Here is a 14,540-nt window from a genome sequence, read left to right on the forward strand (position 1 = left end):
GGCGTTTAAATCGGTGTATTGAGGTTGGAGGAAGACATTTTGAACAATTTTTGTGATGGTATCATTTACAAAAGGTAAAAATAAATGCATGAGATCCTATTTAGGTAATTAATATTTTTTCTAAATGTAAACGCGTCTTAGGGCCGTAGTGGCGTAGTGACACATTTCCGGACATGGGTTCCTATACTCAAATGGATTCTACTGTTGTACAGAACAACCCCTAGAACTTTGATCCCATATTTCTGAAACACTCTGTATATTAATGGCAACAGGAATCTAGATGAAAATTTAATACATTTTTAACAAGAGCCGTGCCACCACGTTCTGCCTGCCTGTCAATTTCTTAACGACGCTTTTGTAAATCAGTGGATTAGATAAAGAGATTCAATAGAAGGGCTGCGAGATCTCATTCAACTTTTTTCTCTGAAACCACTTGAATATAGTTGTCTAGTTAGTAGTCAATATTTTTGATCTCTCTTTCCCCCTCCCCCCTTCTCTAATAACATTGGGGTAAAAGCCATTCCTAAAGCTGACATTCCAGCACTAAGCTGGTTTTGGTCTTGTGAAAAGAACTTATCTTTTTTTTAGGTTATAGGGGGCATTATTGGTTGGATTTCACAGTTAAGAATTGAAGATTTTAGATTTGGGATGTTTTCTGAAAGCGAGTTTTTTTTTGGCATAAATGGTCCCAACGCTGTGCCAGAGCACTGGGTATTTTTGATCCAAATGTAGTTTTTCTGGAGAATCTTCTTCAAGGCAAGCCAAGATGTCTGCACTCAATGCCTCTTCATCATTTTGAATAATAATGACATCTAAGATATTTGGTGAGACACTCTCGGTGTCTTATATCGTAGTGCCTAGCCCTGGAAGGACAGAGCCAACTCTGCCAAAAATCTGGGGTCGAGTTTCTTGTACTGCGTACCGTATCACATAAGGAGGACTCCGATTTTGATCTTGATCGGAAGTTCCTACGTCTAGAATTCCTACCCACATTAAACTGAAAATCACAGAAGACAAATATATAGAAAATATGCTGAAAATATCCTAGAAAAAATGAATTAAGGGAAAGAACTAAAGACCATGTGACTTGTCTAAGCACAGAACACAAAGTGTGCAAGCACAAAAAACCTAATGAAGTTGACAAGTGACAGAATGTAGATAGACCAGCGGATAGACTCTATCAGAAAAATGTTTTTCATCTTTCAAAACTTGTGACCTCTAGCGTACGAAAGCCTTACTATATAGTTCTCTAATTTAGTGATTGGAGAACGAAGCGCCGACATATAATTAATAAATACTTCTGATCATGTTCACTTTTAGATTATATGGAGAGTGTAAGTCAAATTGGAAGCAGACAAAGAGAAACTTACTACAAAATTCGAATCAGTCTAACTCACAATGACAAAACTTGTCAAGGCGCATGTGTGATATGGATTTAAGCTTTGGCCAATTAACGATAAGGACTTTTTATGCATGGACCAATTTAATTGTGAGTCAGGCGTTCTAGCCTGATCCTCTAATAAACTGTTTCCTAAATTTGCTGTACATGGAAAATATCTTAACATAACCTTTAAAAGGGTGGCTGTCGGGATCATTTGCAGTCCGAGTTGCTTATTATAGAACAAGTTACCTTGACATTTTGCCTTATATCAACGAGAATGAGTGAATAAAACAGCAATTTATTAAAATAATCGCTTTTTATTCTAAATATTTAAATATACTACAGCGGAAAAATGTAACAAACCATATATAAAATTCTAGTGAAGCATCACATTTTAGGCTTTATTTAGCAACAAAAATAACAATTTTCCATGCTTCTTATCAAATTATTGCACATTGATCCTTAAGCCCTTTGTTTCTTACACATTTTACACCAAAATACAGTTGCTATTTATTAGCAATAGTTTTACAATTTTATTATGTATTATCCTTAAATTTAATTATTGTCGTTACACAACAGTTTATTTTTTTTTATTAATTTTAAAAGTACAATAAGAGAACCGAAACAATTAATCTTATCTTAGAACTATATGGATAGGGATAGCGATAGATAGAAGGAAAACATATTTATATGTAATAAATGACAAAAGGTGAAATAAGCCCTTATAACATTCAGCAAAATCAACAGAACCGAAAGCAGTATTGACCATAAGTAGGAGAAAGAATTTAATCGCCATATTTACATTTTAAAAATCTGATATGATTATTCTATAACTAGAATTTTCTAAGAAACTAAAATCATAATAACTGTAAGAAATATTAGTTATTTCTTTATTACTGGCACTACAAACTTGAAGATAATTAATGCGCCATCTAGCGGTGGTGGCTTTACATACAATTGGTATGACTGCGGGATTCCCAAGTGTCTAGTAGTAAACGTCAGAAACTCTGACATCAAAAGGTTTTTTTCTTCTTCTTTTATACTGGCCTTCATGAAACTTGATTAAGGAACATTATTAAGTATAGCGAATCATTGGTATAATAACGTAATAGTGCCAGAAATATTTATTTATTTTTTATTAAGACTTCTACGTATTAACTACTGGTCTGTTACATGAGACATGTCCAGCGTTTACAATAGTATTTACAACATTGGAAGACTTGTGACTTTGTCATTTTATTTACATTCTACTATACAGTTTATAATTAGCAAGTATAGTCAGCAGTACGTATAAAGGGTCCTAAAGAGAAATTATAGCAATTTTAAAAACTACCATGTAAGTTGACACATTGTTGCCGTTCATAAAATCCCTTAATTAGTATAATTACAGTAAATTATTCGTTTAAATTGACCTATTTTAATTAAAATACATTGTACAACCATCTTCTATTGCATGTCACTGCAAAGCAGTTTTAGCTTACTTAGGATCAACGGAATAAGAATACAAAAAAAAATCATGGGGTTAACTTTAAAGAACTGATGAGGCGTCAGAGGAGAAGCTTGGACGCCAATCGGACCTGAAACAAAAACAATAAAATTCATGTGTAGCAATATACCGCAATATGCGTCAGAATTGTGACGTCACGTTTGTATTGTCAGTTGTCAATTTGCAACTGTCACTTGTCACTTTCTAAGAAAATCTTTTGACTCCTGGAGCTTAGAAGTTTTAAAGAGATTTTTAGAGAAGTAAGGCGTGGTCCGCAATTGACAGCTGTTTAACATACTAGATGGAACTAGCGCCTACATACAATCATGTTTTTGCCTTACCTCCAATTAAGGGAGTAGATCGCACTGGCATGCAGCTCCTCCATTGCCGTCGGAGCATTCCTCCTTACACCATAAGCTATAGTCAACTCCCAACGAGGTGCCGATACTCATACTGGCGGTGTTAAATGCGCTGCTCGAACTCGAACCACTCGACGCTTGAAGGTACTGTAGGTAGATCGTGCAATTTTGGCATCCATAGAGCTAACAATATAGATTTTGTTTAAGTAAATATAAACTATAGAGATAGATTGAGTTCATCACATGGCATAACCGCTTGGTTTGCATGAGGTATTTTAAATAACGCGCGTCAAGATTATTCGAGAGTGCAGCACTGTTGCCAACCGTTTTTCGGAATAAATTCATTTGCATGAATGAATGAATAAAATGCATTTGATATTATTTAATGCAATTACATTTGAATCTATGATATTATGTGGTTGCAGAGTACGGCTAGTACTTTTTATATTACTGACAAAAATGTTCGAAAAAAAAAGATAATTTTGTGTAGTTGGCAACACTAGCGTGCAGCAGGGTATAAATCGGATGGACTCGTAATGACTCGTCGCTTACCATCGAAGCATTGTTGCCATATGATACGCAGTTAGAAACTGTAAATCGTTAAAATGATTTTAAATTAAAAAAAAATAAATTTTTTAAAATTTGTGACTTAAAATTACTTTCAGCTGTCAAAGTTTTAACATTTTTCGGTTTAGTTTTGACAGCCTCAATTTCTCAATCTCAACAGGAAACTTGAGAAAAAGCGTGTGTAAAAATTAAATATAATATTGTATATTAGTGAGCAAAAATTAAATAAAATTAAAAAACCTATACAGAAATTTTTTGAATATAAATTAAGCAACGTTGCCAAATAAATTATATGACGGTTGTTGAAAATTTGTGATGTAAAAAATTAGCTTTTTCAGTTGTCAGAGCTGATAGCTATCAAAGTAACAAATGACCTGCTTAATGTTTGAAGACGCACGAAGAAAAACGGGTTATTTACTCCTAGAAAATATTGTAATTGGATTAAAAAAATCAACAGTTTTTGACAGTGTTGACAGATGAAATGTGACAACGATTTTTTTTCTACAATTTTGATAGTCGTCAAATTTTTTAAATAATCACTCCTATAAAAAAGCTATTTAACTTAATTTAGTTTAAACATGAAAATAAATAATTAAGGGCTCAGTGATACAATGAATGAACAGGATTTTAGGAAATTTGTGATGTCAAAATTTGTCTGACATCTGTCAAGTTCTGACAGTCAAAATTTTAATTTTTTTAGTGACTTTTAGCTTATGGTTAATGATTCATATCTATTCCAATATATCTGTTAAAATCGTTTTTATTTGTGAACATTTTTCTGACAGATTAGACAGCTGTCAATTTTTGTTGGCAGTTTTGACATAAGAAGTGAATTTTGACAGTTGTCAAATTTCAAAAATAAACACTCCTGTTAAAAAAGTTACTTAACTGTCGTTAAAAATATGAATAATTAATTAAAAGCTCAGTGAGACGTTGAAAAATTAAATTGATAATGTTTTTTCAAAATCGAAACGTCGAATCTTAATAAATTTCATTGTGCTTCAAAGACCTTTAATCAATAGAATTTTTTGAAGCTATGAATTAATAGAAATTTATAATATCAAAATCTGTCTGAAGCTGTCAAATTCTGACAGTCAAAATTTTTTCAAAAATTTTTTGTGGTTCACGTTCGCTTAATAATTATATCATATTATTTTTCAAATTTCTGTTAACATCTTTATCATTTGTCAAAATTTTTTTGACAGTTTTGACAGGTCAAGTATTACGTCGATTTTTTTGTGACCTTTTTGACACTTTCTATCAAAAAAAAAATAGATACTTCTATCAAAAAAAGTTACTTAACTTTAATCATATGAATTATTAATAAAAGAAACGGGGAAAATTTTTATTAATAAAAGTTATATTAATTAATGAAATAACTTTTTTAATAAGAGTGCATAAGAAATTTGACACTTGTAAAAATTGTCAAAAAAAATTGGACGTCACACTTCACATATTGCTAACAAAAGATTGATAGATATCAAAACTATCAATAAAATGTTGACAATTGTTAAAACTCTTGACAAGTGAGGAAGATTTTAACAGAAATAAATTATTAACAATAGCTTAAAAGCCACTAAAAAAAAATTTTAATTTTAACTGTCAGCACTGTTGACAGGTGAAATCTGACGTCGAAATTTCTTTTTAAAATTTTGACAGCTGTCAAATTTCCTAAATAGACACCCCTATAAAAAAATACTTAACTTAAATTAATGATGCGAACTTAGAACATTGAAAGGCCTTTCAATGTTCTAAGGATGCGAATAATCAAAGGCTCAGTGAGGCATTGAAAACTCAAATTGATGATGCATTTTTAGAAAGGAAACGTCGAATCCTTAATACGTTTCATTGTTTTTTTTACGAATCAATAGAATTTTTTGTTGAAATGTTAAAATTTGTCTAACAAACAAGCAGTCAAGTTCTGTTAATTTAGGCAATTGTCAACAATTTTTTGACAGTTTGGACCGCTGTCAATTTTTAGTATTGACCGTCTTGATTATATTATTTAATGAAAATGTTTGATCATTATTGACTACAGTTAATGAAATAACATTAAATGACAGATTATTAAATCAATTATTAAATGATAACAGATTTAAAGGCTTAGTGAAAGAGAGTGATGCTGCTTTCTTAAAGATGAAACGTTGTTTTTGATGGAAGCAAAATTAGGTTACATCCTCGCAAACAGTTCACCCTTATCTTTATGATCGCTTATAACCAATCAAACAACATTTAAAAAAACAAATCCTTTTAGAAGATATTCCAGAGCCTGATGATGATTGAGCAATTTAAGACCCATTGATTTTCCGCATTTTTTTTGTTTAGTAGAAAAGGTGCGGTCTATAGCACATTTTAAAACAAAGAATTCTTCGTAGACAACGTTTTAGTTATCTACGAAGTTTAAAATATTTAGTTCAAACTTTACTACGAGTTTAATTCTCTTGAATAGATTATGTCAATAATTTGAAAGTTAATAATAAACGTCAACGTTCCTAAGTTAAAAAAGGCAATTTTGACACCTACACCCACTTATTTAATTTAAAAAAAACATTGAGTGCTATTGGTATTGGCCATCAAGAAAATCAATTTAGATTAAGTTATCTATGTAATTAATACGAAATGTATGGGTCTTTCAAAAATTATAGTACGCAAATAGAAAAATTAGTGGGAAATGTGTGAATAAACCACACATTTCCCACTAATTTTAAGCGCACGGTATAGTAGGGCGAAATTCAAGTTTGGCGCCAGAATCAAATTTTAAATTACCCGTTTTTATGACGTTACAAACCCATTTTAACTTCCGGTTAGTAGTAGTACTCCTCGATATTTAGAGGGCGCAACAATCAATCTACGTGCAGTGTTCTATTGGCTCTTATGGGAGTCTCCCATAGATATAGAGAAAGGGTAGAAGGAGCCAATACCTGCGCCGATTGTCTAATGACCATGGTCGCCATTTGTATGGTCTTCTTCTTCTTTTATAAGAAGAACCCATCTGTTTTCCTTTTTTGCTTTTTTTTGTGGTGTTTTCTTTCGTAAAATCGTACAAAATTTGTTAAAGCCTTGTAAAGAAAAATGGATAAAATAAGAGTAATAAGAACATATTATATGACTCATGAGTATCTTAGAAAATTATATATAAAGTGAATTTTAAAGTTACATACTCATTAATTTTAGAATTGCCTAGCATTTTTTCTGTTTTAATTTTTAATATTGGAGCTTAATAAATTGCAAAAATTCTTTTAGTAAAAATTTTCCCACTCACGATATTTTTAAAATTTTCTATTTTGCAATATTTTTTATGTAATTTAATTTTTGAAATAAGTTTAACCTTTTTAGTAGTTTCTTTGTTCAAGTTTTTATAAATAGAGATGGCTGACAGTCTGTGTTGTGGTATTATTACCTAATTATTATTTTATGTATTATAGGAGTGAATGATTAGTCACAGCTGCAAATGTATTTAGACCAGATCTTTTGGTTTTGAGAAAAAATGTACATTGTTGTTTTTTTTATTTTTTGTTCCTTCCATCAGTCTTCCATAAAAACTAGAATCAAAACTATCCCTTGATAATAATTTACTATATTTCAGTAAGTCTTTGAATTTGATCCTGGTTTAGGATTACATTAGTTTCCCCACAGTAAATGAAATAACAGAACCAGCTTAAAAAGCTGGGAATTATGTTTTAAACAAATAGGGAGTTTAATACCTAGGCTTTTTTAAGCATAACTAAAAGGCAATTAAACCATTGGGTTCTCTCAGTTTTCTAGAAATGGCAACCATTTTTAAATCACTATATTAATTACCTACTACCTATATTTTAATACCTTAACTACTATATCATGATGTAATAGTTAAAGCTCATCTTAAATATGCTGAGAATATGGTCTTTAGAAACTCTCAAATAGATAGGGATGTCGTAAATAGAAAGTTTTATCAAATCCATCCCATTATACTTAGCCCAATTAGTAAAAAAATAATTTAGTTCACAGTACCATAAAGTAACTCATATAAACCAATAACACCTCTACAAACTCTCTCGGCTTGTAGTTAATACCAGAGTGTAAATATGCCTCAAAAGTGTTGTGTTCCGGGTTGTAACGGAAACTATAAAAACGAACCTAAAGTGCATGCCTTCGGTTTTCCTAAGCATATAAATCTAAGGCGAAAATGGGTAAAAGCCATACACAGAGATGACTTTGAGCCTAGATGATTTATATGCAATACTTGAAGCAATAGACCTTACTATTATTATCCTGCCTTTGGAGGAAAATGTTACCAATAATGACAACCCTGACTGTGACTTAATATCCAAATACTGCTACAGAGACTGCTACCAATACCCTTGGCAATACTATTCTCGATCATGTCAAACCATCAAATGACATAAATAAAATAAAACGTGTGTTCAATTTTGTGTCAAACATACTAAAAAGTGTTAAAAACATTGAAGACAACAAAATAGTGCATGCTTTAGATTTTATTTGTGAATAATTAGCTTTGCTTACAACTGCAAAGAAAAGGTACATATATTCAAGTAGTACAATAATTTTGACTTCTATAATCTATACTATTAGTCCCACGAACTTAGAAATATACCTTACCATATATTTTTAAGTTCGTGATTAGTCCTCATGCGTACAAGTATTTAAGAGATTATGGATCCCTAATTTTACCACATCCTCAAACTATAATGGGTATTTGTAACAAACACATGATCGATCCCCACATAGATGAAAAAAAATGTTTTTAACTTATGCCCGAAATGTGTTTAGTTTACTAAAGGATCATGGGAGATTTGTGACATTACTTTTTGATGAAATTCATATTGACCCTTACATGGACTATAAAGGCGGTAATATCACTGGAACATCAGTCAATAATAAGTCTCTAGCTTCCTCAGCATTTACTTTTATGATTACAAGTGTGTGTTCTAGCTTTAAGGAAGTAGTTCACATAGCTTCCATCTCCAAAATTACATCAGACATACTTCATAATTTTATTAAGACAATTATTGAAATTTAGAGGAGATTGGGTACTTAGTTTTTTTTATAAGTGATAATAATGCCATTAACGGGAAAGCCGTGAGTCATTTTTCTTTCTGCAGACCAACTTAGCATTGTTTATAATCAGAGACCATTATTTTACCTTTTTGACACAGTTCACTTACTTAAATGTGTATTTAATAATTGGCTTAACTCTAAACCAGACCAAACATTTTATTTTCCTGATTTTGACACTTCGAAGAAAAAATTTGCTTCTTTTTCTGCAATTAAAAAATTACATTAACTATATGATAAGCTTTTTAAGCTTTTAAAGTCAATATATGTATTTATGTGTATATATAATAACATTTTTTACTACTTGATGGTATAAAAAAATTATTATAAATACCTAAATACATATGTTGAATTTTGGCGCAGATGTAGGGGAGTTAGGAGTCTGCATTTAATATTACACCATAATATTTAACCTGACATTCAACCAGAACTAAAACATACCTTTGAATGTTTCCTGAACTCTATTCTATTCCTAACATTTTTTAAAATAAGCCAAATATTGAGATATTAGCATATGAAATCCCTTGGTTTTTAAAAAATCGGTGGCCCACATCGATGACGTCACGCGCCAAGCACTAAGGCCTTGTCTTTGAGTGGGTGTTGTATAAACCCATTTCCGCCTACCGTCCTTTTAAAAGGATTTCAAAAAGAAACCTGTATTTTTCTGATTCAGCTGACGGTTTGAAGATGTGGCCAGTGTCACATTTTATTTAGTTAACATCTTAAACAAGGTCAATCGCGATCGTTAGGATTTTGATAATTTTTGGATCGATAGTGACGAATAAAACACGCTGTGTTTCTAGTGATTTTGCAATGAGTGACTCAAGGTAAGATATGTTAAAACCCGTTTATTTTTCCGTTCTTGTTTTGATTGTTTTTAACAAATAACATAACATACTGACCTTTTTATATATTTGTGGTTATGTTTCACACTTCTTGATCAATCCAGGAGCGTTCAATTAAACGAGTCCTTTTAAAAGGACGGTAGGATTATATACTAAAGGGTGATTCCAATTGAGCTTCCACATTAAAAATATTAAAAAAAAAAGAAGAAATTGAAAATTATAGAAAAATATTTATTTTCCCCTTGAAGGTAGTTAATTACAATTATGTATGAAAGATGACATCATGTAAATGACCGCCGCGGCTCATGTGGCATGACGTAATCCGTTTGGAGAAATTTTCGACTACTCTGTGGCACAAATCAGGACCTATGTTGGTAATTTCGCGTCTAATCTCTTGTTTCAGCTCCGCAATGGTGTTCGGGTTATTCTTGTAGACTTTGCTCTTAAGATACCCCCATAGAAAATAATCTAAGGGAGTTAAATCACAGGATCGCGGCGGCCAATTGATATCACCGTTACGTGAAATAACGCGACCTGGAAATTTGCCGCGCAGTACTTGGATCGTTTCTCCTGATGTGTGACAGGTGGCACCGTCCTGTTAAAACCAGAGATCTTCGATGTCCATATCTTCCAACTGTTCCCAGGAAAATTCTGTTATGATGTTCCGATAGCGAACGCCATTAACCGTAACAGCGTTCTCCGCATGATCCTCGAAGAAAAATGGACCAATTACGCCTCCGGACCAAAAGGCACACCAAACAGTCACCTTTTGAGGATGCATTTTCACTTCAACAATCTGTCTTGGATTTTCTAATCCCCAAATACGGCAATTGTGAGTATTTACGAAGCCCCCAAGATGAAAATGTGCCTCATCGCTAAAGATTATTTTCATTGGAAAATTTGCCCCTTGTTCTCTTATCCATTCGGCAAATACACGGCGCTGTTGATGGTCCCTAGGCTTCAATTCCTGCGTTATTTGGACTCTGTATGGGTGTAACTGCAAATCTTTTGTTAAAATCCGCTGTGTAGTGGAATATGTAAGGTCCAGTTGCTGCGATCGATGACGAATCGATGTTCTTGGATTTTCGTTCACACTTTCGGCAACAATAGCAATATTGTGTTCCGACCGACCTCTACGAGCATGCCTAGGAGTTTTGATGTTAGCGACGGATCCAGTTTGCTCGAATTTTTGTACCAAATTCCAAATTGTCTTCTCACAAGGCCGATTTTGTGCGCCAAAAAATTCACGTAAACCACGAAATGTATTTTTCCTTGATCGGCCGTTTTCATAATAGGCTTGGATAATTTTAACACGTTGTTCGGTCGTATATTGCTCCATGACTGTTTTGTTTATATTTTGACGTTAGAAATGTCACGTTGCCGTTGACAAATTCAGGAGCGTTTCAAAAAAAAAAAATTGTAATGTGGAAACTCAATTTGAATCACCCTTTACTATGTGGTTTTTTACAGGTATTGGAAAAAGCCACTAACCATGGCAGAAATCTTAGGAATTGGAGAATGACTCTACGTCGGACATTCCTACAGGCATTACAATTTTTCCACCCGAAAATACCAACGAAAACTGCGATATCGATAAAGATCTCGATAAAGGAGTGCAACTAAGAGCCCCGGCGGAAATTGAATTTGACGTAGAAGGTGAAGACGACTGGGACAGTGATGACGATCTACCACTGTCCACTTTTGTTGAAAGGCGACCTAAACACGTTTGACTATACTCTCAATAAAGATTTAGAGTCTATGTTTATGCAATGGCAATCAGTTCAAACTGCACAAAGCAATCGTTCCCCTGGACATATTTTCAAGCTGTTCTTTGATGAGAACTTGGTAGGAGAAATTGTCAATTTTACCAATATTTATCCACAGCAAAAAAACCGCCCCGGTAACGTTACTGCAGACGAGATGTACTGCTTCATAGGGGTGTTACTTGTCAGTGGATATACAACTGTTCCAAGGCGACATATGTATTGGCAAAATTGCAACGATACCCAGAATAAACTTATAGTAGCCGCTATTTCCAGAGATAGATTTCAATTCATAATGAGTAATATTCATTGCAGTGATAATACTTCCCTTGATAAAAAAGACAAGTACTCTAAACTGCGTCCTCTTTTCAAGAGCCTAAATAAAAAATTTTTTGATTATGCCCCAGTTGAAGAGAATCACAGCCTTGATGAGGCCATGGTACCGTATTTTGGGAGAGATAGCGGTAAGCAATTTATTCGAGGCAAGTCTATAAGGTCGGGGTAGGTATCCTACGCCTTGGATACATTGTTTATTTTGATCCATAGAGTAATTAAAAGTATTAATATTATAGTTTGGAGAATGGTGTCCATGTTCTGGGATGTATTTTTATAGGTATTTGCTAGCAAACACAGTAGAAATTAAAGGTCTTATTTCACCAGAAATTCCTTTTATTATGACGACCGGTTTCGCGATTACAATATCATCGCATCATCAGGTCGAGGACTAAAAGTAAAAGACACAATTTACATAGATACTACGCTTATCAAAAATTGGTAAAATGCTAAATAAAATCGAATTTTAAAGCGTACTTACATTGTTAAAAACGAGATTTGTCAAAACAAAACAAAAGCACATATAGAACGGTACAGCTAAAATTAAGCAAGTAAATCTTATCGTAAGATAACAAATAATACACTTAGGTTTAAAACAATAACATCTAAAAAGCACCGTTACAACACAATAGACAAAACGATCTAAAAACTATGATAACCGCCATTCAAACTAATCTGACCAACAGAGTCATCTATATCTAGTTTTCATAATTAAGAAAGAACGTTACAAAGAAATCTATATTTTATATCCTATAACCGAATGGGTACTAGATAGCGGTACCCACAGTAACTTTAAAATATTTTAAAACTGTTAAACAGATGTCTCTACCAGTTTATATTAAGAAAACAACGGGGTTTTTATTAAAATAAATTAACCGGAAAGGGAGGGAAGAGTTATTCAAATAAAATATTAATTAAATTAGTTTCAGGAATGTTAATCTGAATATTAAGAGATTTATCATATTCTTTTTTGAGAGATCTTTTAATCTCGAGTAATTCAAGATTATTTAGATTTATGTTGTCCTGAACTCTATGTAAGATCTTGTAATTATCTAGTAGATTCGATGGGTGACCGGTCTCCATAATATGCTTAGCAAATAATGACTCAGGATTGTTTTGTCTAATGCATCGGTCATGTTCGCTAAACCGAGCTTTAAAACTACGCTTCGTTCTACCTACATAAAAATAACCACACTCACAATATAGCTTATAAATTCCTTTACAAGATAACGGATCCGTTTTGTCTTTATTATTAATCAATAAGTTACCTAATAAATTGCTCGATTTAAAGGCAACCTTAACATTTAAAGAAGTTAGAACTCGTTGGATTTTATAAAAAACTGCTCCATTGTATGTAAGTGAAATGAACTTATTTACTGGCTGATTACTTAATATTGTTTGATGTGGTATGTAGACATTTTGGAACGCATTACGTAATAGAAATTTATTTTTTATTTTGTCTACTAAATTGGGAGAAAAATTATGAGTTTGGGCAATTTGTTTGATAATATTCAACTCTCTATCCCTGCTTTCAGTTGTTTGAGGAATCTGTAGTGCTCTATTTACATAACTATTTAAAGCTGCTACTTTATGTGAAAAAGGATGGAATGACTCATTGTGTATGATTGTTCCAGTGTGGCTAGGTTTTCATATATCTCAAAATCATGTTTATTATTTACGTTTTTAATAAGTAAGTCTAAAAAGGTTATGGTTTTATTGATTTCCACTTCTAATGTAAATTTTATTTTTGGATGAATGTTATTAATGAATGATAGAAAATCACTAAGATTTTGTTTATTGCCATTCCATAATAAAATGCAGTCATCTACATATCTATAATACTACAGTATATTAGATAGGTAGGGGTTGTTATTCAAAATATTATTACTTTCGAAGTGATTCATAAATGTTTCAGCTAAGAGGGGGGATGTTTGCTAGCAAATATCTATTAATATTATTATTAATATTCATTTCTCTATGTTTTGATCCCTACCAAGGTGCGTCGACAACAATTCCGGACAAATATAAACACCTGGGTTTGTGAGCGTCAGTTGTTCTAGAATATGCAGATGTTTTACAGAAAATGCCTTACAGCCCTTTCACATATTTTTTGACAATTTTTTCACATCTTTGTCACTTCTAAAGGAGCTAAAATTGAGGAACATCAAGGCAACTGGTACTATACGTGAAAACCGGATCCCACAATCTCCATTTAGCAATGCGGCAGTTCTGAAGAAAAAGACACGAGGTACATTTGAATGGGGTGTTGCCGATAATGAAATCGCATTATGCAAATGGAATGACAACAGCGTTGTTACTTTAGCCACCAATGCATGTTCAGTTTTGCCAGTAAATAAGGTCAAACGATTTTCACAGGCTGAAAAAAAGCATGTTTATATAGATCAGCCTCAATTGATCAAGGCATACAACGAAAATGTGGGTAGACCGTAGTGACCAAAACATAAGCCAATATAGAGTTTCAGTACGAGGTAAAAAGTGGTATTTTCCGTTATTTTCCCACTGTGTAGACATGGCCTCACAAAACTCGTGGCAACTCCATAGGAATAATGGTGGTACTCTTGACTAACTTCAGTTTAGAAGGGACCTAGGAACACAGCTGCTCGAAACGTACAGGAAAACAATTTAGAGAGGACCTTCGAATTGCCAAAAACTGCATTCCAATTCTCACGTTACGATAGACTAGATCATTTAGTTACATATCACGAGAGTCAGCGGAAGAAATGTGCTGTG

General features: G+C 32.8%; 2 protein-coding genes across 2 annotated transcripts in view; both read right to left on the reverse strand.

Annotated features, from left to right (window-relative positions):
• Window positions 1-1,678: 1,678 nt before the first annotated feature.
• Window positions 1,679-14,540, reverse strand: part of LOC126739532 (uncharacterized) — a 40,030-nt gene continuing 27,168 nt past the window's right edge. The window contains exons 3-4 of the mRNA XM_050445278.1: window positions 3,209-3,409; window positions 1,679-2,958 (exon numbers count right to left, since the gene is read on the reverse strand). Coding sequence (XP_050301235.1) covers window positions 3,215-3,409 — 195 coding nt within the window. The 3' untranslated portion in view covers window positions 1,679-2,958; window positions 3,209-3,214. The remainder of the gene's footprint in view (window positions 2,959-3,208; window positions 3,410-14,540) is intronic.
• Window positions 9,904-13,445, reverse strand: LOC126739527 (uncharacterized). The gene is made up of 2 exons (XM_050445273.1): window positions 12,271-13,445; window positions 9,904-12,180 (listed from the first exon to the last, which is right to left on the reverse strand). Exon 2 carries the CDS (start codon window positions 11,030-11,032, stop codon window positions 10,292-10,294), a length of 741 nt encoding a protein of 246 aa, XP_050301230.1. The 5' UTR covers window positions 11,033-12,180; window positions 12,271-13,445; the 3' UTR covers window positions 9,904-10,291.

This window comes from Anthonomus grandis, chromosome 8, assembly GCF_022605725.1.
Source record: "Anthonomus grandis grandis chromosome 8, icAntGran1.3, whole genome shotgun sequence".
Classification (NCBI taxonomy): domain Eukaryota; kingdom Metazoa; phylum Arthropoda; class Insecta; order Coleoptera; family Curculionidae; genus Anthonomus; species Anthonomus grandis.

Bases quoted from the DNA above. Each gene is read 5' to 3' on its own strand.
- LOC126739527 (XM_050445273.1), bottom strand. From the start codon at position 11,032: ATGGAGCAATATACGACCGAACAACGTGTTAAAATTATCCAAGCCTAT.